At 41.2% G+C, this 26,421-nt stretch overlaps 1 protein-coding gene across 2 annotated transcripts; it reads right to left on the bottom strand.

Annotated features, from left to right (window-relative positions):
- Positions 1-22,229: 22,229 nt before the first annotated feature.
- sult2st3 (sulfotransferase family 2, cytosolic sulfotransferase 3) lies at positions 22,230-25,572 on the bottom strand. Of its 2 annotated transcripts, XM_065008406.1 has the most exons (7): positions 25,360-25,572; positions 24,798-24,884; positions 23,801-24,009; positions 23,448-23,574; positions 23,245-23,339; positions 22,955-23,135; positions 22,230-22,790 (listed from the first exon to the last, which is right to left on the bottom strand). In XM_065008406.1, exons 1-7 carry the CDS (start codon positions 25,493-25,495, stop codon positions 22,675-22,677), a joined length of 951 nt encoding a protein of 316 aa, XP_064864478.1. In that variant the 5' UTR covers positions 25,496-25,572; the 3' UTR covers positions 22,230-22,674. The 2 variants fall into 2 exon arrangements, with proteins under 2 accessions (XP_064864478.1, XP_029477677.1); XM_029621817.2 differs by lacking the exon at positions 24,798-24,884 and having other exon boundaries at positions 25,360-25,571.
- Between the last annotated feature and the right edge of the window lie 849 nt (positions 25,573-26,421).

Genomic DNA, 26,421 nt, shown 5'->3' with positions numbered 1-26,421 from the left:
ACTGCCCTATCCCATCTGGACAAGAGGAATACCTATGTAAGAATGCTGTTCATTGACTACACCTCAGCATTCAACACCATAGTACCCTCCAAGCTCATCATTAAGCTTGATGCCCTGGTTCTCAACCCCGCCCTGTGCAATTGGGTCCTGGACTTTGACGGGCCGCCCCCAGGTGGTGAAGGTAGGAAACAACATCTCCACTTCGCTGATCCTCAACACTGGGGCCCCACAAGGGTGCGTGCTCAGCCCCCTCCTGTACTCCCTGTTCACCCATGACTACGTGGCCATGCACGCCTCCAGCTCAATCATCAAGTTTGCAGACAATACAACAGTTGTAGACTTGATTACCAACAACGACGAGACAGCCTACAGGGAGGAGGTGAGGGCTCTCGGAGTGTGATGTCAAGAAAATAACCTCTCACTCAACGTCAATAAAACAAAGGAGATGATCGTGGACTTCAGGAAGATGGAGCACCCCCTATCCACATCGAGGGGACATCAGTGGAGAAGGTGGACATTTTTTAGTTTCTTGGCGGTAATCATGGACAAACTGAAATGGTCCACCCACACAGACAGTGTGGTGAAAAGGCGCAACAGCACCTCTTCAACCTCAGTAGGCTGAAGAAATTTGGCTTGACACCTAAAACCCTCACAAACCTTTATAGATGCACAATTGACAGCATCGTGTCGGGCTGTATCACCACCTGGTATGTCAACTGCACCGTCCACACCCGCAGGGCTCTCCAGAGGGTGGTGCGGTCTGCACAATGCATCACCCGGGGCAAACTACCTGCCCTCCAGGACACATACAGCATCCATTGTCACAGGAAGGCCAAAAAGATAATCAAGGACAATAACCACCCAAGCCACTGCCTGTTCCCCCCTGTTACCACCCAGAAGGTGAGGTCAGTACAGGTGCATCAAAGCTGGGACAGAGAGACTGAAAAACAGCTTCTATCTCAAGGCCATCAGACTGTTAAACAGCCATCACTAGCAAAGAGAATCTGCTGCCTACATACAGACTTGAAATCATTGGCCACTTGAATAAACGGAACACTAGTTATTTTAATAATGCCACTTTAATAATGTTTACATATCTTTCATCACTCATCTCATATATATATATATATATATATATATATATATATATATATATATATATATATATACTGTATTCTATATTATCTATTGCATCTTAGCCTATGTCGCTCTGTCATTGCTCACTCATATATTATTATTTATATACATATTCCATTCCTTTACTTAGATTTGTATGTATTCGGTATTTGTTGGGGAATTGTTAGATATTACTTGTTAGATATTGCTGCGCTGTCGGACCTAAAAGCACAAGTATTTCGCTACACTTGCAATAACATCTGCTAACCATGTGTATGTGACCAATCAAATTTGATTTGATTTAAACGCCCATTAAGTGCTGAAATACAGCAGCCTTCTGTGCTGTGCTGTGCCTGTGCTGTGCACAGGTTAGTTTGCCTGGGATTCTCCTGTGGCTGTAAACCTTTACAGAGGTATCTCAGAATAGCCTAAATAAATAAACAGATCAGGCCAGGGACAGGAAGCAGCAGCGTTACATCACATCCCAACACAGATAACTGGACAGAAAATACCTCCCTACCACCCCCACCTGTGTTTCACTATTTATTTATCTAATTTCTTATTGTGGCTCTGACCTCCAACAGGCAACAGTTTAAGCTGAAGGACAGGAGAACAGCAATACATGGATGTCTAAAGAGGATATCCTGGAGATAGTGGTATAAATAGATTTGAAAATGGTTTTCACTTTCCACTGACCTTTGTAAAGACGTGAATTTACACAATTATGTTTTATGCAGACTGGTTTTAGGATCAAATATGCCTGAAAGAGTTTTATCCAATTAATTATGGAAAGATGCACTGTCATGTGCCCTTGGTTGCTTTTGCGAATGACTGATATTTAAAAAATTATGCAAATTATCTTTATTTTTGGTGAAATGAGTTTGGAGTTACAACAGTAAACAATGATTTATGCTAAACCTGTTTCTATAAATATTCTTTCTTAACTTTGCTGCCTGAATTACATAGAATCCATGCCTGCCTCTCTGTCCGCAGGGTTAAAGATTGAAGGGGCTGGATGTGTGTGTGTATGTTGCGCATGTGTACAGCATATGTGTGTGTTACTGTATTAGCCCTCCCTCTCTGTCTCCCAAGACCAGAGACACTGATTCAATTAAACATTGACCCCTTGTACCCTCTGGGACCTGTACCCACCCTAGGACACCCACCTCGCCATGACTACAGGATGGCTGATGGCTCGTCACAGGGTACAAGTCTAACTTTGATTTCTCTCTCACTCATCTCATCCCTTTCCCATCATCCCTCTCCCAACAGCTATGTTTTATCTGGTAGCATTCGGTCACACGCACATAGATAGCAGTGATCTAAAAGCCAGCAATGATCTAAAAGGCAGGATGTCTCATCACTCATCTCATCCCTCTCCCTTCTGGTCCAACCATTGAACAGCTATGTTTTATCTGGTAGCATCCTGTCACATGCATATAGATAGCAGTGGTCTAAAAGGCAGGATGTCTCATCCCTTTTACTGTTAACTGAGGGTAATACAAACTTGCGTTCACTGGCAGTGTCATTTGTGTTTCTGTCAAGACTTTGGAGACAATACATGCGGAATCAGTACATGTGGAGAACATTGCATTTCATAGATGTTTTGCAACTCTCAGGAAGAAGCTTTTGACCAAACCCATGAACCTTCACTGCCCTCAAAATATGTCATATACAGTGCCCTGCAAAAGTATTCATCCACCATGGTGTTTTTCCTATTTTGTTGCAATACAACCTGTAATTTAAATGGATATTTATTTGGATTTTATGTAATTGACATACACAAAATATTCCACATTTGTGAATTTCAAAAAATAAAAAAATAAAAAACTGAAAAGTGGTGCGTGCATACAATTGAAGTTGGAAGTTTACATATACCTTAGCCAAATACATTTAAACTCAGTTTTTCACAATTCCTGACATGTAATCCTAGTAAAAATTCCCTGTCTTAGGTCAGTTAGGATCACCACTTTATTTTAAGAATGTGAATTGTCAGAATAATTAGTAGAGAGAATGATTTATTTCAGATTTGATTTCTTTCATCACATTCCCAGTGGGTCAGAAGTTAACATACATTAAATTAGTATTTGGTAGGATTGCCATTCAATTGTTTAACTTGGGTCAAGCGGTTCGGGTAGCCTTCCACAAGCTTCCCACAATAAGTTGGGTGAATTTTGGCCCATTCCTCCTGACAGAGCTGGTGTAATGGAATAAGGTGTGTAGGCCTCCTTGCTCGCACACACTTTTTCAGTTCTGCCCACAAATGTTCTATAGGCTTGAAGTCAGGGCTTTGTGATGGCCACTCCAACACATTGACTTTGTTGTCCTTAAGCCATTTTGCCACAACTTTGGAGGTATGCTTTGGGTCATTGTCCATTTGGAAGACCCATTTGCAACCAAGCTTTAACTTCCTGACTGATGTCTTGAGATGTTGCTTCAATATATCCACGTAATTGTCCTCCCTCATGATGACTTCTACTTTGTGAAGTACACCAGGCCCTCCTGCAGCAATGCACCCCCACAACATGATGCTGCCACCCTCGTGCTTCACGGTTGGGATGGTGTTCTTCGTCTTGCAAGCATCCCCCTTTTCCCTCCAAACATAATGATGGTCATTATGGCCAAACAGTTCTATTTTTGTTTCATCAGACCAGAGGACACTTCTCCAAAAAGTACGATCTTTGTCCCCATGTGCAGTTGCAAACCGTAGTCTGGCTTTTTTTATTGCGGTTTTGGAGCAGTGGCTTCTTCCTTGCTGAGCGGCCTTTCAGGTTACGTCGATATAGGACTCGTTTTACTGTGGATATAGATACTTTTGTACCTGTTTCCTCCAGCATCTTCACAAGGTCCTTTGCTGTTGTTCTAGGAAAGATTTGCACTTTTCACACCAAAGTACATTAATCTCTAGGAGACAGAACGCATCTCCTTCCTGAGCGGTATGATGGCTGAATGATCCCATGGTGTATATACTTGCGTACTATTGTTTGTACAGATGAACGTGGTACCTTCAGGTATTTGGATATTGCTCCCAATGATGAATCAGACTTGTTCAGGTCAACAGTTTTTTCTGTGAAGTCTTGGCTAATTTCTTTTCATTTTCCCATGATGTCAAGCAAATAGGCACTGAGTTTGAAGGTAGGACTTGAAATACATCCACAGGCACACCTTCAATTGACTCAAATGATGTCAATTAACCTATCAGAAGCTTCTAAAGCCATGACATCATTTTCTGGAATTTTCCAAGCTGTTTAAAGGCACAGTCAACTTTGTGTATCTTAACTTCTGACCCACTGGAATTGTGATACAGTGAATTAGAAGTGAAATAATCTGTCTGTAAACAATTGTTGGAAAAATGAATTGCATCATGCACAAAGTAGATGTCCTAACCTACTTGCCAAAACTATAGTTTGTTAACAAGAAATTTGTGGAGTGGTTGAAAAACGAGATTTAATGACTCCAACCTAAGTGTATGTAAACTTTCCACTTCAACTCTATGTATTAAATAAATTAAATAAGATCTTAAATAAGATCTGGTGCAACCAATTACCTTCAGAAGTCACATAATTAGTTAAATACAGTCCACATGTGTGCAGTCTAAGTGTCACATGATCTCAGTATAGATACACCTGTTCTGAAAGGCCACAGAGTCTGCAACACCACTAAGCAAGGGGTACCACCAAGCAAGCGGCACCATGAAGACCAAGGAGCTCTCCAAACAGGTCAGGGACAAAGTTGTGGAGAAGTACAGATCAGGGTTGAGTTGTAAAAAAATATCTCAAACTTTGAACATCCCACAGAGCACCATTAAATCCATTATTAAAAAAATTGAAAGAATATGGCACCACAACAAACCTGCCAAGAGAGGGCCGCCCACCAGAACTCATGGACCAAGCAAGGAGGGCATTAATAAGAGAGGCAAAAAGAGACCAAAGAATACCCTGAAGGAATGCAAAGCTCCACAGCAGAGATTGGAGTATTAGTCCATGGTACCACTTTAAGCCGTACGCTCCATAGAACTGGGCTTTACAGAAGAGTGGCCATAAAAAAATCCAGGGAAATTCTTGAGGGAAACCTGTTTCAGTCTTCCAGAGATTTGAGACTGGGACGGAGGTTCATCTTCCAGCAGGGCAATGACCCTAAGCATACTGCTAAAGCAACACTCGAGTGGTTTAAGAGGAAACATTTAAATGTATTGGAATGGCCTTGTCAAAACCCATACCTCAATCCAATTGAGAATCTCTGGTATGCCTTAAAGATTGCTGTACACCAGTGGAACCCATCCAACTTGAAGGAGCTGGAGAAGTTTTGCCTTGTAGAATGGGCAAATATCCCAGTGGCTAGATGTGCCAAGCTTATAGAGACATACCCCAAGAGACTTGCAGCTGTAAATGTGGCTCTACAAAGTATTGACTTTAGGCGGGTGAATAGTTACGCACGCTCAAGTTTCATTTTTTTTGTCTTATTTCTTGTTCGTTTCACAATCAAACATATTTTGCATCTTCAAATTGGTAGGCATGTTGTGTAAATCAAATGATAACCCCCCCTCCAAAAATCTATTTTAAAAGCTACTGTATGATGGATGGATGTATACAGTCTACTCTCTCTCTCTCTCTCTCCTCTCTCTCTCTCTCTCTCTCTCTCATTCACTCACCGACACACATATACACACACACCCCAACCTGGGTGTCTCAGTCCTGGCCGTCGGCAATTAGAGGAAATTACAGGAAGTTAATCAGTGTTATCAGTGGATGGCGAGGCTGCAGCTGGCAGAGCTGGACCCTGCTCAAGTCACGTACGGCTGAGAACCTTGGATGATATGCCCAAGGAGGAGAGCACACGCACACGCAAACACACACACACATATACACACACACACATACACGCACACACACACACACACACACACACCTACACACACACACACACATACACGAGCATACCCATACCGGGAGAAGAACATTTTGAAAATAGTTTGCTATACGATTTATCTTCCCAAAAATACTGTGAAAATGTACAGGTAACTGCCAAAATAAAGGAAACAGTTGAGTAATTTAGGGATTCCACCCTGTGCAACTGGGTACTGGACTTCCTGACGGGCCGCCCCCAGGTGGTGAGGGTAGGTAACAACATCTCCACCCTGCTGATCCTCAACACTGGGGCCCCACAAGAGTGCGTTCTGAGCCCTCTCCTGTACTCCCTGTTCACCCACGACTGTGTGGCCATGCACGCCTCCAACTCAATCATCAAGTTTGCGGACGACACTACAGTGGTAGGCTTGATTACCAACAACGACGAGATGGCCTACAGGGAGGAGGTGAGGGTCCTCGGTATGTGGTGTCAGGAAAATAACCTCACACACAACGTCAACAAAACAAAGGAGATGATTGTGGACTTCAGGAAACAGCAGAGGGAGCACCCCCCTATCCACATCGACGGGACAGTAGTGGAGAGGGTAGTAAGTTTTAAGTTCCTCGGCGTACACATCACGGACAAACTGAATTGGTCTACCCACACAGACAGCGTTGTGAAGAAGGCGCAGCAGCGCCTCTTCAACCTCAGGAGGCTAAGGAAATTCGGCTTGTCACCAAAAGCACTCACAAACTTCTACAGATGCACTATCGAGAGCATCCTGTCGGGCTGTATCACCGCCTGGTACGGCAACCGCTCCGCCCACAACCGTAAGGCTCTCCAGAGGGTAGTGAGGCATGCACAACGCATCACCGGGGGCAAACTACCTGCCCTCCAGGACACCTACACCACCCGATGTCACAGGAAGGCCATAAAGATCATCAAGGACAACAACCACCTGAGCCACTGCCTGTTCATTCCGCTATCATCCAGAGGGCGAGGTCAGTACAGGTGCATCAAAGCAGGGTCCGAGAGACTGAAAAACAGCTGCTATCTCAAGGACATCAAATCAAATCAAATGTATTTATATAGCTCTTCGTACATCAGCTGATATCTCAAAGTGCTGTACAGAAACCCAGCCTAAAACCACAAACAGCAAGCAATGCAGGTGTAGAAGCACGGTGGCTAGGAAAAACTCCCTAGAAAGGCCAAAACCTAGGAAGAAACCTAGAGAGGAACCAGGCTATGTGGGGTGGCTAGTCCTCTTCTGGCTGTGCCGGGTGGAGATTATAACAGAACATGGCCAAGATGTTCAAACGTTAATAAAGGACCAGCATGGTCAAATAATAATAATCACAGCAGAACAGTTGAAACTGGAGCAGCAGCACGGCCAGGTGGACTGGGGACAGCAAGGAGTTATCATGTCAGGTAGTCCTGAGGCATGGTCCTAGGGCTCAGGTCCTCCGAAAGAGAGAGAAAGAAAGAGAGAAAGAGAGAATTAAAGAGAGCATACTTAAATTCACACAGGACACCGGATAGGACAGGAGAAGTACTCCAGATATAACAAACTGACCCTAGCCCCCCGACACATAAACTACTGCAGCATAAATACTGGAGGCTGAGACAGGAGGGGTCAGGAGACACTGTGGCCCCATCCGATGACACCCCCGGACAGGGCCAAACAGGAAGGATATAACCCCACCCACTTTGCCAAAGCACAGCCCCCACACCACTAGAGAGATATCTTCAACCACCAACTTACCATCCTGAGACAAGGCTGAGTATAGCCCACAAAGATGTCCACCACGGCACAACCCAAGGGGGGCCGCCAACCCAGGCAGGAAGATCACATCAGTGACTCAACCCACTCAAGTGACGCACCCCTCCTAGGGACGGTATGAAAGAGCCCTAGTAAGCCAGTGACTCAGCCCCTGTAATAGGGTTAGAGGCAGAGAATCCCTTTGGAAAGAGGGGAGCCGTCCAGGCAGAGACAGCAAGGGCGGTTCGTTGCTCCAGAGCCTTTCCGTTCACCTTCACACTCCTGGGCCAGACTACACTCAATCATATGACCCACTGAAGAGATGAGTCTTCAGTAAACACTTAAAGGTTGAGACCGAGTTTGCGTCTCTCACATGGGTAGGCAGACCATTCCATAAAAATGGAGCTCTATAGGAGAAATCCCTGCCTCCAGCTGTTTGCTTAGAAATTCTAGGGACAATTAGGAGGCCTGCGTCTTGTGACCGTAGCGTACGAGTAGGTATGTACGGCAGGACCAAATCAAAGAGATAGGTAGGAGCAAGCCCATGTAATGCTTTGTAGGTTAGCAGTAAAACCTTGAAATCAGCCCTTGCCTTGACAGGAAGGCAGTGTAGGGAGGCTAGCACTGGAGTAATATGATACAATTTTGGGGTTCTAGTCAGGATTCTAGCAGCCGTATTTAGCACTAACTGAAGTTTATTTAGTGCTTTATCCGGGTAGCCGGAAAGTAGAGCATTGCAGTAGTCTAACCTAGAAGTGACAAAAGCATGGATTAATTTTTCTGCATCATTTTTGGACAGAAAGTTTCTGATATTTGCAATGTTACGTAGATGGAAAAAAGCTGTCCTTGAAACAGTCTTGATATGTTCTTCAAAGAGAGATCAGGGTCCAGGGTAACGCCGAGGTCCTTCACAGTTTTATTTGAGACGACTGTACAACCATTAAGATTGATTGTCAGATTCAACAGAATATCTCTTTGTTTCTTGGGACCTAGAACAAGCATCTGTTTCGTCCGAGTTTAAAAGTAGAAAGTTTGCAGTCATCCACTTCCTTATCTCTGAAACACATGCTTCTAGCGAGGGCAATTTTCGGGCTTCACCATATTTCATTGAAATGTACAGCTGTGTGTCATCCGCATAGCAGTGAAAGTTACCATTATGTTTTCGAATGACATCCCCAAGAGGTAAAATATATAGTGAAAACAGCAGTGGTCCTAAAACGGAACCTTGAGGAACACCGAAATTTGATAAACTGATATCCATCGGACTGTTAAACAGCCACCACTAACATCGAGTGGTTTCTGCCGACAAGGTACAAATCTGTTGTTCTGCCCCTGAACAAGGCAGTTAACCCACAGTTCCTAGGCTGTCATTGAAAATAAGAATTTGTTCTTAACTGACTTGCCTTTTTTTACTAGGCAAGTCAGTTAAGAACAAAGTGTCTGGAACTCTGTTGGAGGGATGCGACACCATTCTTCCACAAGAAATTCCATAATTTGGTGTTGGCAACGCTGTCTCAGGCGCCGTTCCAGAATCTCCCGTAAGTGTTCAAACGGGTTGAGATCTGGTGACTGAGACGGCCATGGCATATCGTGAAACAACAGCAAGTTGAGCAGTCTTCGTCGCTGAAGCTCCTGCCAAATGCACCCCAACTATCAATCCTCTTTCATAGTCACTCAGACCTCTTCTTCTAGACATGAGAGCCAAAATAATGGGCAACTGGGCCTGCCCAGCATTTTTATACGTGTCCCTAATTGGATGTTGGATGTTCGTTCCACATATATGTGGAAGCACCTGCTTTCAATATACTTCGAATCAAATCAAATCCAATTTTATTTGTCACATACACATGGTTAGCAGATGTTAATGTGAGTGTAGCGAAATGCTTGTGCTTCTAGTTCTGACAATGCAGTAATAACAAACAAGTAATCTAACCTAACAATTCCACAACTACTACCTTATACACACAAGTGTAAAGGGATAAAGAATATGTACATAAAGATATATAAATTAGTGATGGTACAGAACGGCATAGGCAAGATGCAGTAGATGGTATAGAGTACAGTATATACTTATGAGATGAGTAATGTAGGGTATATAAACATAAAGTGGCATGGTTTAAAGTGGCTAGTGATACATGTATTACATAAAGATGGCAAGATGCAGTAGATGATATAGAGTACAGTAAATACATATACAATGAGTAATGTAGGGTATGTAAACATTATATTAAGTGTCTAGTGATACATTTTTACAGCAATTCCCATCATTAAAGTGGCTGGAGTTGAGTTAGTATGTCAGCTCGGGGATTCAAACTTGCAACCTTTCGGTTACAAGTCCAACGCTCTAACCACTAAGCTACAGTGCCACCCAAACTTGTCAAATATATGGCTCAAGGTGGCCCAACACACTATTAAGACACTATGTTGGTGTTTGCTTTATTTGAGCAGTTACCTATACCTTTGTCATGATATTAATAACATTATATTATCACATCCATAGTCTCACAGTCGAGATGGCATATTCATATGTAAGCTATTTCTTATGTATTATAAGGCCAAACTTACAATGCTTTGTAAAATTGGTATCCTCATCACTTATTAATAAAAACATGTGAACTCTCAACATTACGCAAACACTACAATGTGGTAGTTATGACGCATGCTCCATATAGGAGGGTGGAAAGCACGTAGGCCTATGACCAGGGCACACGAATTCACTCATCCATTACGTAAGGGATACACACTTCCTGTAGGCACTAACTTGATAGATTTAGCATATAGATTAAATGGGAAAAAGGAAATGCATGACGTCTGCATGTGGCCCATTTAAAACTAAAAGACACACCACAGAGACCGTATTTTAGCATAAAGCATAACCTCACAATATGCCAAGCAGAATTCCCAGCTTCATTCCAACACAGAAACACAGAAACAAAGTGACACAGAAACAATTGGCCATGGAAAGCCAACTAAAATGAATCAAGGCTCTGTGTATGGCATCAAGTAGGAACAAAAGAAAACCAAAATAAACACAAGAAATCCCGTAACTAACTAAACCATGTTGAGGTTACCACAAAATAGAAGTCGCGTATGTATTATCCAGAGAGGCAAGAGTGCAGTAGGGCATGTACTCAACCAAATGTCATACAAATAAATGCAAAACACTATGGCCATCTATCATACATTTTATTTATGTAATTAGGAGAAAATATTTAATCCTGGGTTTGATAATAAAATGTTGCTTAAGTTGCTGCTGAGACTCAAAGTAAAGTACAAAAAGTATTGTTCAACAGCAATGGGTCTTTGACAACCAAATAAATAGGTAAGTTAACTGATAAACATATAATAAGGCCTATTACTTCTTCAACTTTGCCTATTCTGTAATCTGTTCAGAAAAGTGAAGTAGAAACCTTACTCACTGGATACACAATTAAATAACATTGAACCAACTTGGAATAGACGTTGAATTGACGTCTGTGCCCAGTAGGTACTTGATATAAGAAATGGGAAAAGTATATTTGACACAAACCTTACAGAGGTAGCCTACTTTATTATCACTAAAAGTACATAAGATTTACGCTGGGCATTACACAATATGTTTCTAAAATGAACAAATGTTTTCATTCATAAAACAGTGTTTTTTCCCCCTATTTCCTCACATAATCTCAGATATTTCATTGAAAATTAAAAGTTTCACAGACAGGCACCCAGCTTAATGATGTGTGTAAAATGAGGGAAATGTTTTGCAGAAACATCCTAAACGGAAATCCAAGAAAAAACACTGTTGGCCTTCTGCAGTGTTCGTACACCCAGTCATTGAATGAAATTGTGGCATACTAAACACAATTAAAAAAAATAAAACAGTCAAATTGTCTATTCAACTAATTACCTGTACTGCATTTTCAAAATTAGAAAAAAATATTATTCAAGCTATAATTCAACCTATTCAAGCCTGCATACTAGAGTAAATATACTTGTATTTCATTTCTTTCTTTTTTAATTGTCTTTCATTTAATTTCTGTAGGCCCATCTTGATTATCTATACACTACATTATTGTATTGCAAATATTTTGATCTATTTTTGGTAAATTATTCAACGTGTGTTAGAATGTGCAAGTAAGGCATTTCACTGTACTTGTGAATGTGACATTACAACTTTAATAATTGCCTTTGACCAAAAACAGTTTAATTGATTGGAATTAATCATTTATGTACAAATAAATAGCCATGTCATGTGCTAAAATCTATCAGAGAATACTTTTCAAGCTCCCACCCAGTCTCCCGCCAATCAATCAATCAATCACGTTAGTGTTTAGATTTAATTTTGGCAACCGTTCTAATAACCAATTCACTGACACTGGCGTTGCCTATCAACTTCGCTGGATGAGGTTGTCAAATGGAGAAAAAATAAGTTACAACGGAAACACATTGTTGAGTACAAGCCTGTTGAGTGCTTACAGTAATTGTTTGTAAAGTTTTGTGGTGGTTGAAATAAAGGTCCCTTAGGAAATAACGCTGTAATCGTACTAGGCTAACGTTAGAGCTCAACTTGTGATGATGCTCTGGTTAGCAACTGGAATTGAGCTTGTAACTAGCTAGCTACCAGTTATTATTATTTTTTTTGCCAATTGTCAATCAAACAAACCCTTCCTCGGAAGGAAGTACATTTCAGACCTCTGCACAAATTCGGTCCTAACGCAGTAAGCTAGATTCCCTGTAGATGGCGGGTGAGGAGAACATAGCCAGGCCTAATAATAACAAAATAACAAGAGAGCTCCACACTTACAACCCACCTTTCTTGCTAATTGGTATGATAGGTAAAGTTCCTATTAACCGCAGCTCTAGGATAATCATGCCTTGTATTTCAGATTACAGTATCAGTTCTACCCTACCCTGTTCAAAATGACCCCAAACAGACAATATTTGTAAAATAAATAGAATATTTATATAGGGCTACGATTACACATGTGCGCCTTGGTTTAAAATATGTAGGTGCACATAAAGAAATTTAGGAGCAAAATAAAAACATTTGAGGTAATAATACTAGAATCCTTGATTTTTCTAGGCTCGTTGGTGCTCCTAAATATTTAGGCATATATGTCAGTTAAATTGTCGCACTATAGAGCCCTGTTAAATGTTCTAATGATTGCTGCAGGTCCCAATTGTCTTCAACGTAACCAATACATTTCTTATTATTTCAGCCTGCAAATCTGGATATGGAGTGTGTGATAGAGCAGTAATGAGTCAACCAAACATTCCGGCAAAGTGGAACCCAAGGACTCTGGACTGTTGCATTGACAGGAGAGTCTAAGTGTAGGCTGTAATAACAAACATAAACCTTATTTAAAATCTTTAATGTCAACCATTTCATAATAACTTGTATCTTCCAGGTTTGTGTGGTACCTTCTGTTCAATGTGCCTAGCCTGTCAGATGGCTGAGAGGTATGGTGAATGCTTCTGTCTCCCCCTGCTGCCAACAACTATGATGATGATGCGCACATCAATGAGAGAGAGAGATACAACATCCCGGTGAGATAGCTGTCTAGTACAGTGCAACAAACCTAAAACACATCTGTGTATTATTGAACAACTACTTTTTATCCTCACAGTGGTATTTCTAATAGCTTGGTTTGACTGTATGATTTATGTGTACTTATACAGTACAGTAGTCACCAGTAAGCTAAATATATAGATATTTGTCATCCCTCTGTATTTCTAGGGCAGCTTAATTGATGACTGGGCAGGGCGCATGTTCTGTGGACCCTGTGCTCTGTCAGATTGCAAGAGATGAAACTGGGTTGAGATTGAAAGGCATTTGAGTTTTGGGGGTCTGTGCATACCTAATAAAAGAAAAACACTGATGTCTTTACAGTATCTGTATAAGGGCACAGGGCGAGACCCAGATGCAGACACGGGAGGCAGATGGTTCAAGTCTCTGATATTTATTATAATCCAAGGGAAAGGCAAAAGACCATGACAAGGTCAGAGTCCAGGAGGTACAGAGTGGCAGGCAGGCTCGAGGTCAGGGCAGGCAGTACAGTCAGGCAGGCAGGTTCAGAGTCAAAACCGGGAGAACTAGCAAAAGAGAGATAAGAAAAAGCAGACCCACGGACAACCACACTGCTTGACTTGACTTGACCAGACGAACTGGGAACACCAGAATAAATACCCAGGGACTAATGAGGAAAACGGGTGACACTTGGAGATGGGTGGATACAATCACAAAGGCAGGTGAAACAGATCAGGGCTTGACAATCTGATGAATTCCAATTGAATAAGTCATGCATGGAATTGACAAAAAGGCCTAATAAACCTGCATGTACGATTACATAACTTTTGTATATAGTGCACAACCATAATAAATGTGTTTTTGTTTATATTCTTGCACATGCAGTTGTCAATTTGACTACTGATTATTGTTTGTTGCTAAAACAATGACAAAGTAAAGTACGATTAATATACATGAGGAAATACTCGCACAGAATTTTCAACACATTTTCATAGTAATGGCAATGGATGGAGGGATGATCTTGGCTGTGGAATGCAATTTATGAATTACCGATGCCTAGTAACATCCTAAACACCAAAGAATGTCATAAACTAACTTTCTAGAAACGTTAGGTTTGTTTGTTAATTAACCTCTAGGTACGTTTTGAAATGGAAAAGAAAAGTTTACTAAAGAGTCATTTTATTTTATAATATTTACATTTGCTCAAGTAACTGGTTACTGTTGCTAGGTAGCTAGCTATTGCCACAGTAGCTAGCTAGTTATTCATATGATTAGCTAGCTAGCTAGAAGTAAAATGTAGGCCTATATTAATTCTGTATTCATTTATATTAATTGAGCAGGGTATTTGCAGGACATATGTGCAACGTATTTCAAGACGCCACTACAAGAACCAAAGACTTTAGCTGGGTTTGCCGGGATTCAGAAAAAGACATGGAGCTCTAGAGTGGTATATGGTATTTTATTAGGATCCCTATTAGCTGTTGCAAAATTATTCATTTTTTTAATGCATGAATATAATTGCTAATTTCCTGCCTAAGTTTGCCCACTTTGCCAATAAAATAATCATTAAAATAATCGGCACCATCAAATGATTTTGTGATGAATAAGCCATCGGATTCGATGAAATAATTTGTCTTTCTGCCCATAATTTCATTTAAAGTAATCCAACGTTTTTTTTCCATCATTCTTTATATAATTGATCTTGGCTTCATAATGAATTTTCTTCTTCTTTTTGTTGAGTTCAGTCACATAATTTCTCAATTTGCAGTAAGTAAACCAGTCAGATGTACAGCCAGATTTATTAGCCATTCCTTTTGCCCCATTTCTGATGGGGCAATGGATTGCTGTGTCTACAGAGATGTCTGTAAGCTATGGCTAGAATGGTACCTACACATTTCGATTGTTTACATACTATTTGATTAATACAAGCCAAGACGTACACTACATATTTATTTTGACAGTGAAGCTAAAACTTTTAAGGTGACTCTATATTATAGCATTTTGGTTTAAGATCAAACATGTTAACTTATATGAGGCAACAGTACAGAATGTCACCTTCTATTTGAGGGTATTTTCATACACATCTGTTTTACCATTTAGAAATAAAATGACTTTATCTAGTGCTTTCATTTTATCTAGACCCCCATTTGAAGCTGTCATATGTATTTGGACAAATTCACTTATTGTGTATTACATTTAGTCAAACGTTTCTTATTTGGTCCCATATACCAAGCACACAATGACTACATCATGCTTGTGACTACACACTTGGTGGATGCATTTGCAGGTTGTTTTGGTTGTGGCGCCCAATAGAAATGAATGGTAAATAATGTATTGTGTCATTTTGGAGTGACTTTTACTGTAAATAAGAAAATAATATGTCTTTGAACACTTCTACATTCATGTGGATGCTACCATGGTTATGGATAAGCATGAATGAATTGTGAATAATGATGAGAAAGAAAGTTACAGATGCATAACTATAATACCCTCAATAAAATTGTGACTTCACCTGTTATTGGTAATGGTAAGATGTTAGCATGTTTTGGGGGAATCTGTAACTTTCTCACTCATCCTTATTCACGATTCATTCAAGATTAGGCCTATCTGTAATCATGGTAGCATTCACATTAATGTAGAAATGTTCAGAAACATATTATATTCTTATTTACAATAATGATTTGAAAATTACTCAATACATTAGTCACAATTCTCTTCTAATGAGTCCAATATACAGTGCATTTGGAAAGTTTTCAGACCCCTTGACTTTTTCCACATTTTTTTTCCTCACAAGTTACAACCTTATTAAAACTATGAAATAACACATATGGAATGATGTAGTAACCAAAAAAGTGTTAAACAAATCCAAATATATTTTATATTTGAGATTCTTCAAAGTAGCCACCCTTTGCCTCGATGACAGCTTTGCTCGCGCTTGGCATTCTCTCAACCAGATTCACCTGGAATGCTTTTCCAACAGTCCTGAAGGAGTTCCCACATATGATGAGCACCATCTCAATTGGGTTGAGGTCGGGTGATTGTGGAGGCCAGTTCATCTGATGCACTCCATCACTCTCCTTCTTGGTCAATAGCCCTTACACAGCCTGGAGGTGTGTTGGATCATTGTCCTGTTGAAAAACAAAGGATAGTCCCACTAAGCTCAAACCAGATGGGATGGCATATTGCTGCAGAATGCTGTGGTAGCCATGCTGGTTAAGTGTGCCTTGAATATATTTTGATTTGTTTAACACTTTTTTGGTTACTACGTGATTCCATATGTGTTATTTCATAGTTTTGATGTCTTCAGTATTATTCTACAATCTAGAAAATAGTAAAAATAAAGAAAACCCCTTCAATGAGTAGGTGTGTCCAAACTTTAGACTGAACTCTAAGTGTTCAGACCCTTTACTCAGTACTTTGTTGAAGCACTTTGGCAGCGATTACAGCCTCAAGTCTTCTTGGGTATGACGCTACAAGCTTGGCACACCCTAAATTGTATCAGCATATCGATTGCGCAACCAGGGCTGGCAAAACCTTGGATCACTGTTATTCTAACTTCCGCGATGCATATAAGGCCCTGCCCCGCACTCCTTTCGGAAAAGCTGACCACGACTCCATTTTGTTGATCCCTGCCTACAGACAGAAACTAAAACAAGAAGCTCCCACGCTGAGGTCTGTTCAACGCTGGTCCGACCAATCTGATTCCACACTCCAAGACTGCTTCCATCACGTGGACTGGGATATGTTTCGTATTGCGTCAGACAACAACATTGACGAATACGCTGATTCCGTGTGCGAGTTCATTAGAACGTGCGTTGAAGATGTCGTTCCCATAGCAACGATTAAAACATTCCCAAACCAGAAACCGTGGATTGATGGCAGCATTCGCGTGAAACTGAAAGCGCGAACCACTGCTTTTAATCAGGGCAAGGTGACCGGTAACATGACCGAATACAAACAGTGTAGCTATTCCCTCCGCAAGGCAATCAAACAAGCTAAGCGTCAGTATAGAGACAAAGTAGAATCTCAATTCAACGGCTCAGACACAAGAGGTATGTGGCAGGGTCTACAGTCAATCACGGATTACAAAAAGAAATCCAGCCCCGTCACGGACCAGGATGTCTTGCTCCCAGGCAGACTAAATAACTTTTTTGCCCACTTTGAGGACAATACAGTGCCACTGACACGGCCTGCAACCAAAACTTGCGGCCTCTCCTTCACTGCAGCCGAGGTGAATAAAACATTTAAACGTGTTAACCCTCGCAAGGCTGCAGGCCCAGACGGCATCCCCAGCCGCGCCCTCAGAGCATGCGCAGACCAGCTGGCTGGTGTGTTTTTATGGACATATTCAATCAATCCCTATCCCAGTCCGCTGTTCCCACATGCTTCAAGAGGGCCACCATTGTTCCTGTTCCCAAGAAAGCTAAGGTAACTGAGCTAAATGACTACCGCCCCGTAGCACTCACTTCCGTCATCATGAAGTGCTTTGAGAGACTAGACTAGTCACCTCCACCCTACCTGACACCCTAGACCCACTCCAATTTGCTTACCGCTCAAATAGGTCCCTAACCCATCTGGACAAGAGGAATACCTACGTGAGAATGCTGTTCATCGACTACAGCTCGGCATTTAACACCATAGTACCCTCCAAGCTCGTCATCAAGCTCGAGACCCTGGGTCTCGACCCCGCCCTGTGCAACTGGGTACTGGATTTCCTGACGGGCCGCCCTCAGGTGGTGAGGGTAGGCAACAACATCTCCACCCCACTGATCCTCAACACTGGGGCCCCACAAGGGTGCGTTCTGAGCCCTCTCCTGTACTACCTGTTCACCCACGACTGTGTGGCCACGCACGCCTCCAACTCAATCATCAAGTTTGCGAACGACACAACAGTGTTGGTTGATTACCAACAACGACGATACGGCCTACAGGGAGGAGGTGAGGGCCCTCGGAGTGTGATGTCAGGAAAATAACCTCACACTCAACGTCAACAAAACTAAGGAGATGATTGTGGACTTCAGGAAACAGCAGAGGGAACCCCCCTATCCACATTGATGGAACAGTAGTGGAGAGGGTAGCAAGTTTTAAGTTCCTCTGCATACACATCACAGACAAACTGAATTGGTCCACCCACACAGACAGCATCGTGAAGAAGGCGCAGCAGCGCCTCTTCAACCTTCAAATTTGGCTTGTCACCAAAAGCACTCACAAACTTCTACAGATGCACAATCGAGAGCATCCTGGCGGGCTGTATCACCGCCTGGTACGGCAACTGCTCCGCCCACAACCGTAAGGCTCTCCAGAGGGTAGTGAGGTCTGCACAACGCATCCCCGGGGGCAAACTACCTGCCCTCCAGGACACCTACACCACCCGATGTTACAGGAAGGCCATAAAGATCATCAAGGACAACAACCACCCGAGCCACTGCCTGTTCACTACCGCTATCATCCAGAAGGCGAGGTCAGTACAGGTGCATCAAAGCTGGGACCGAGAGACTGAAAAACAGCTTCTATCTCAAGGCCATCAGACTGTTAAACAGCCACCACTAACATTGAGTGGCTGCTGCCAACACACTGACTCAACTCCAGCCACTTTAATAATGGGAATTGATGGGAAATTATGTAAAATATATCACTAGCCACTTTAAACAATGCTACCTAATATAATGTTTACATACCCTACATTATTAATCTCATATGTATACGTATATACTGTACTCTATATCATCTACTGCATCTTTATGTAATACATGTATCACTAGCCACTTTAACTATGCCACTTTGTTTACATACTCATCTCATATGTATATACTGTACTCGATACCATCTACTGTATCTTGCCTATGCCGCTCTGTACCATCACTCATTCATATATATTTATGTACATATTCTTTATCCCCTTACACTTGTGTGTTTAAGACAGTAGTTTTGGAATTGTTAGTTAGATTACTTGTTGGTTATTACTGCATTGTCGGAACTAGAAGCACAAGCATTTCGCTACACTCGCATTAACATCTGCTAACCATGTATATGTGACAAATAACATTTGATTTGATTTGACACCTGTATTTGGGGAGTTTCTCCCATTCTTCTCTGCAGATCCTCTTAAGCTCTGTCAGGTTGGATGAAGAGCGTCGCTCACAGCTATTTTCAAGTGTCTCGATGTTCGATTGTGTTCAAGTCCGGGCTCTGTCTGGGCCACTCAAGGACATTCAGAGACTTGTCCCAAAGCCACTCCTGCATTTTCTCGGCTGTGTGCTTAGGGTTGCTGTCCTGTTGTAAGGTGAACCTTCGCCCCCAGTCTGAGGTCCTGAGTGCTCTGGAGCAGGTTTTCATCAAGGATCTCGCTGTACTTTGCTCCATTCATCTTTCCCTCGATCCTGACTAGTCTCCCAGTCCCTGCCTCGGAAAAACATCCCCACAGCATGATGCTGCCAACACCATGCTTTACCGTAGGAGTGGTGCCAGGTTTCCTTCAGATGTGACGCTTGGCATTCAGGCCAAAGAGTTCAATCTTGGTTTCATCAGACCAGAGAATTTTGTTTCTCATGGTCTGAGAGTCCTTTAGGTGCAAACTCCAAGAGGGCTGTCATGTGCCTTTTACTGAGGAGTGGCTTCTGTCTGGCCGCTCTACTCTACTCTACCTGATTGGTGGAGTGCTGCAGATGAACTATGGAGCTCTGTCAGAGTGACCATCCGGTTCTTGGTCACCTCCCTGACCAAGGCCCTTTTCCCCCAAATGTTCAGTTTGGCCGGGCTTTAGAAAGTTTCTTGGTGGTTCCAAACTTCTTCCAGTTAAGAATGATGGAGGCCACTGTGTTCTTGGGACCTTCAATGCTGCAATGTTGCAGACATTTTTTGGTACCCTTGCCCAGATCTGTGCCTCGGCACAATCCTGTCTCTGAGCTCTACGGACAATTCCTTCGATCTCATGGCTTGGTTTTTACTGTGACATGCACTGTCAAGTGTGGGACCTTATATACAGTGCCTTCAGAAAGTATTCAGACCCCTTGACTTTTCCACATTTTGTGACGTTACAGCCTTATTCTAAAATGTATTCAATATTTTCTTCTCAACAATCTACACACAATACCCCATAATGACAAAGCGAAAACAGGTTTTTAGAAATGTTTGCAAATGTATGTATTAAAATACATAATTATGAATACATTAATTAATGTATTTTATTAATGTATTAAAAATTAAAATACCCTATTTACATAAGTATTCCGACCCTTTGCTATGAGACTAGAAATTGAGCTCAGGTGCATCCTGCTTCCATTGATCATCCTTGAGATGTTTCTACAACTTCATTGGAGTCCACCTGTGGTAAATTAAATTGATTGGACATTATTTTGGAAAGGCACACACCTGTCTATATAAGGTCCCACAGTTGACAGTGCATGTCAGAGCAAAAACCAAGCCATGAGGTCTAAGGAATTGTCCCTAGACTTTCGAGACATGGAACAGGTAAGTTCGCTGGACCTTATTCATGGTTCCTTCACGTGTAAAGGTGGTGGAATTATTAGGGAATTAAGTCAAGGTCAGAATACGGCGTATCTATAGACACACCTCCGCCACACCTTAATTTATTCATTTATTATATAGTGGGTGAATAGCATGCTATTCTCATACTTAAATTCAAGGTCAGAATATAAATGGAGAAAAGCGCATAAAAAGAGGATTACGTTCTATTTACGCTTGCTTAACTTGGGTCAGAATCTGGGCCTGAGTGAATATGGTAAAATACATAAAGTGCATTAATTTCCAAACGGATATGTATGGAAACACCTTAAAATAAAATGTGACATTATGTACTGTCGCCTCATCTAAAACATTTGTCTAAATCAAAATGCTGGATTATAGAGCCAAGTTAAAAGTTTTAGCTTCACTGTCCATATATGGTACATTTACAGAGGAGTGTAATTGGGTCGGTTTCATTCATCCTTTACTTGCCTGTTCATTCATGCCAACAGGTCTCTGGACTTTTCTGTCCATGCATTCAGGCCGTTAAAGATGGCAGAGAAATACGGAGTGTTTCCTACTCTCTCATGTTCCATGGACACATTTTATGTTGCGAACCAGCATTCGGGAGAGGTATAACATAGAGGTATGCATATGGCATGTTGCTGATTGTACAGCTGTATAGATATGCATCTTCATGTATTGTTGAACATTTCCATGACCTGTTTCTCCACTACCCCATGCACACTATTCAGCATTCATTGTCCAGCATCAACTCGGTCATATCACAAAGCCCTTTGGGGTGGTGTCCTGGACTAAGATTAATCTAAATCCTGGGAAAAAAAATGCTATTTCAATGGGAATTCTCCATTGGCTATGCTTTTTAGTCCAGGACTAGGTGTAATCTGTGTCCTGTAAATCAGCCCTTTGTGTTATCTGTCTCATCCTCACCCTGTCAGGGCCAGCTCTAGTGAGGGCGTAGGGACTGATCGTTATAGGCCTACGACATAGGACTGTGAGAAGTTGATATCACCTTATCCACCCTAATAATATGTTGATTTCTACAGGGAACCATTTGCGATGACTGGTTTATGACTGCTTTCTGTGGACCATGTGTTCAATGCCAAATCGTTCATGAAGTGAATAAGGATATTCCTAACTGACAGAGCCGGAAAGTGAATGCTGATCCCCAAAGTGTTGTCTTCCGCACCTTGTTATGAAAATGTTCATTAAATTGTTTCAGTGAGGAGCCTCAAGTTTTTTTTACAAGAAACGTATTATGGTTACATTAGGACTGTTGTCATCTGAAGACTATGCCTGCAAGTCAAACTTTTTATGTGAGCACAACCCTTTAGCCAAATCCTCAGCAGTAAGAAAAAACAAGACACAGTACCATGTGACGGTCAGATGTATACAATGTGTAATATAACTTGATAAGTCTGTTATTACCAGATTATGGCTAATTTAAATGTATTTAACTACCAGTTGTTTATGTAAAAATGTTAAAAATGTGAAATAAGTACTACACAAGAATAGTTCAGAAAGTTATTGTATTGCTAGATATTACTGCACTATTGGAGCTAGAAACATAAGCATTTCGCTGCACCTGCGATAATATCTGCAGAACTGTATACGTGACCAATAAACTTTGATTTGAAAGCCGGTCTGACTTAACCAACAAGCACTGAGTTCAATCAAAATACTAACAAAGTTACAAAATATCCAGTTAACCACAAGTCATTCCTGTGGCAGCAGGACTTTTGGACCATTTCAAATCTAATGTTATTTGTCACATGCTTCATAAACAACAGGTGTAGACTAATACTGAAATGCTTACTTCCCAACAATGCAGAGCGAGAAAAATAAATAATTGAAAAATAATAATGAGGAATAAATGCATAAGTGACATTACACTTACATCTCCACTGTCTAATTGCCTGCAATGTCAAGAAAACGTTGTCGGTACATTTCCACCTGTTCACTCCTCATCCCATGGGAATTTTATGTTTGTTCCGTTCATTTCCTCTTTTAGGACAGCTGTGAATTTGAAATCCTGCTCAGGACTGAAATGATTTTTCCAGTCTCCAGCAACCCCTGAAAGAACAAGGTGAATGTGCTTTAATTGAACAGTGAAATATATGGGAGCAAAAAATGGTTGCAGTAGCGCATGATGAGAGAACATTATACTACTAGCCGCATTCTGGGTTCCTATCCCGCTGCAGGGAGTGATTACCCCCTATCTTGCCAGTTTCCATTACCTTTTCTAAGGAAGGTGGACTTGCTGCTATCCATGATCTCCTGTGGCACCAGGGAGTAGTTTGACATTGCGTTTAACTTCATGTTGCTGAAACAGCAGTGGTTGGCTACACGATCCAGAGTTTCTTCACTTAGGTCCCGACCAAGGAACCGTGAGAGGCGTTCCAGCACTCCCCGCAGGTCCTTCAGGAGAGAAACAGACATATGTAAGCAGTTTGGCCTGGGGTTAGCCTAGTTTATTATCAGTCTGGTCACGCAGGGTTGAGGCGGTTTGCATTGATTGGTGTTTTACCTTGACCATTTCTTCATAGGTAATGTATAGGATTCTGTCTCCCAGATCTGAATTTCGCCAGCTTTTCACATGGTCTGTCCACTTCCCAAACAACACTGTGTAGATAAACAAATGTTAATTACAATCAAACCCAGTTACCCTCTTCTTTAGTATGGGCATAAAAAGGTCCCTCACATTTATTTATATATCCTAGGATTTTTCACCTTGCCCAGAGAGAAACTTATTTAGAAACTCATCAAAAGTCCCAGGGTCATCCAGGAAACTGGCCATCTTGTGGAAGTGAAATGATGACACCATAACATCTTTTGGGTTCCGGGTAACATAGATGATCTAAATGAAAGCAAATAAAGTCTTAAATATGAGTTCCATAGACAAACTTTCAAGAGCCCAGTGTGATAGCTAAATTAAGTTAAGTTAATTACATTGCATGTAGGCACATTTTTCCAATTGTTTTATTAATTTGCAATTCTGAAGTCAGTCCATTAAACATACTTCAAGAGTCTCTTCAGTTGTTACTGTCTAGTAGTTGCTCTCAGTTCCTGGATCAGGGCCCTACCTTGGCTTTGGAGGGGAAGAAGGAGGGGGGCATGAGATGGTAGGGCATATGAGAGACCATTGCCCGTGGTGAGGGCAGACGGTCCAGAACTAGGGCTGCTCGTGTCTCCTCCAGCCAGGGAACCCGGTCCCAGTTGGGAATAGTTTGCACTGGAGTAAGGTCTCCTCCATTTAGGACTAAAGGTACAATCTCTTGCATCCATGTGGTGCCTGGGAAACATTACCCTAATGAGTTATTGTAAGTAAGTCCTATTATAGTAATAAAAACACACATGACATATTTTCTTTCGTCTGACAAGTTTTTGGGATGTAAAAATGTACAACTGCAATGCCTGGGAGACTAAACTGCATTAGTGTAAACTACTTAAATAGTACTTTAAAGTATTTTTTTACTTAAGTCGTTTTATAGGGGCATCTGTACTTTACTATTTATATTTTTGACAACTTTTACTTCACTACATTCCTAAAGAAAGTATTGTACTTTTTACTTTATACATTTTCTCTGACAGCCAAACAGACTACATTTTGAATGCAGCAGGGCAGGAACATTTTGAAATTCATGCCCTTATCAAGAGAACAGGTGTCATTCCTACTGCCTCTGGTCTGGCTGACTCACTAAACACAAATGCATATTTTGTAGATAACGTCTGAGTGTTTGAGTGTGCCCTTGGCTATCCGTACATTTTAAAAACAATAAAAGCCGTCTGCTTTGATTAATATAAGCAATTTGAAATTATTTAAACTTTTCCTTTCGATACTTAAGTATATTTTAGAAATTAGATTTACTTTTGATACTTAAGTATATTTAAAACCAGATACATTTAGACTTTTACTCAAGTAACGTTAGTATTGTACTAGGTGACTTTCACTTTTATTTTAGTAACTTTCTATTAAGGTATCTACTTTTACTCAAGTTTGACAATTTGGTACTTTTCCACCACTACTAAACTTTAAATGACATGAAGCCATACTAACGTTAGAGTACAGTATGTTCTTACCAGACTTTGGGTAAGTCACTGTGAAAATATCTTCATCTTCAACTTTAATTTCCTCCGCGTATTTAAAACTTTCAAAAGAGTGAGTTTCTTTCGGGCACAAAAGACCGTGATAAACGATATAATTTCCATCATTCGCCATACTTAAACACAATTTACAGAGTTAAAGTAAAGTATGCTAATTTTCGGTGAAAAACAATGTCTGCGAGTCAGTAAAGTGGGAGGGAAGTGCATTCCTTTTGTGCAATTAGTGCGCAGATGCCAAAACATTCTAACAATTCACTCAGCCGATAGCAGCATTATTCATTGACAATAATACACTAATAATAAGTAATACATAATAATTAAAATAATTGCTCATACTAATATGACTACTAATAATACAATAATACAAATGTTGAATAGATAGATTTGAACCCATCCCAAGATGCAGTTACAACACCAAAATTGGTTAATATTATGTAATGTATGAAAATTATGTCAAGTTGTTGATCCCTGGATTTGAAGAAGGTGCCTCAAAGTTGGCAGATCACACTGAGATATGGAAATCTGTTGCATACATTACCTGATTTGGGGTAAGTAATGGCAAACACATCGCTGTCCTGAACTTTGAAATCATTGGCATATTTCAGACTCTCCTCATTGTGAACCACAGTTGGTAACAAAATTCCATGGTGAAGAAAGTACCTGTCTGATGCCATGGAACACACTCAGGTATAGCCTGCAGTAAAGTTCTGCCAGTTCAGCCCTGACCTAGAGGCATATGTTTAATGTATCAATGAAAATGTGAGAGAGGAAAGAATCCCTCCCCCTCTTGTAGCTCTTTCTTGCAATGGGGTCTTTGTCAAGGGCAGAATCACCCAGAGAAGGGCTTGAGATGGGATGGATGGTCCCTGCAGGAGCAGTAAACCCAATACAAGAAAGGAAGGAGTGTTTGTAAACCTTGTCACTGTCTCAATTTATTCCCCACAGTGAAAGGGTATGCAAACAATGAGACTACGTGGCCAATGAATAACAAGGAGAAGCACAGCACTCTCCATAATATTTTAAATACCTTTATTGCTATGGGATGATCAGTTGAACAGCTTAAAAAAGTGTGATATGTTTCGCCATGGCCTTCTACCTTGTTGCAGGAGGAGCTATCATTTGTCTGTCCAGAAGACTGAGTTCACCTCACTCCTGTTCCTTCACTTCCTTGCTTTCACTGAGATATGGTAACATTTTGCACAATAATGTTATTATGCATGAACTGAACAGCTCTTGTATTGTGATGTACTGCACATTTGATGCAGCCAGGCCTAACTGAAACTGACTAGCAGATACTGTAGGTCAGTCATTCTGACTAGGACACACTCAATGGAGCCTTTGTCCAGGGCAGAACTGTAAGTCTGGGGCAGAATGCCAGAGGGAGGGCCTGAGAGATAGGATATGGCCCTGTGTTTGCCATCCAGTAATTTAGGCTACATTTATACAAGCAGCCCATTTCTGATAATTTCCACTAATAGGCCTTTTGACCAATCAGATCAGTTCTGAAAAAGATCTGATCCCTAGAGCTTAAATATGGCAGAGTTAAGATGCCACATACCAAGACATTCAAATCTGTTGCATGAACTTCCTTGTAAAAAAT

This window comes from Oncorhynchus nerka, linkage group LG3 (genome assembly GCF_034236695.1).
Source record: "Oncorhynchus nerka isolate Pitt River linkage group LG3, Oner_Uvic_2.0, whole genome shotgun sequence".
NCBI classification, from domain to species: Eukaryota; Metazoa; Chordata; class Actinopteri; order Salmoniformes; family Salmonidae; genus Oncorhynchus; species Oncorhynchus nerka.
The sequence above is the reverse complement of the archived record's forward strand: the minus strand, read 5'-3'. Positions and strand labels throughout refer to the sequence as shown.

Bases quoted from the DNA above. Each gene is read 5' to 3' on its own strand.
- sult2st3 (XM_065008406.1), bottom strand. From the start codon at position 25,495: ATGGCATCAGACAGGTACTTTCTTCACCATGGAATTTTGTTACCAACT. The intron at 24,010-24,797 runs GTAAGAACATAC...AATGTTTCCCAG, and splicing joins AGTGACTTACCCAAAGTCTG to GCACCACATGGATGCAAGAG. The intron at 23,136-23,244 runs GTAAAACACCAA...TCTCTCCTGAAG, and splicing joins CCTATGAAGAAATGGTCAAG to GACCTGCGGGGAGTGCTGGA.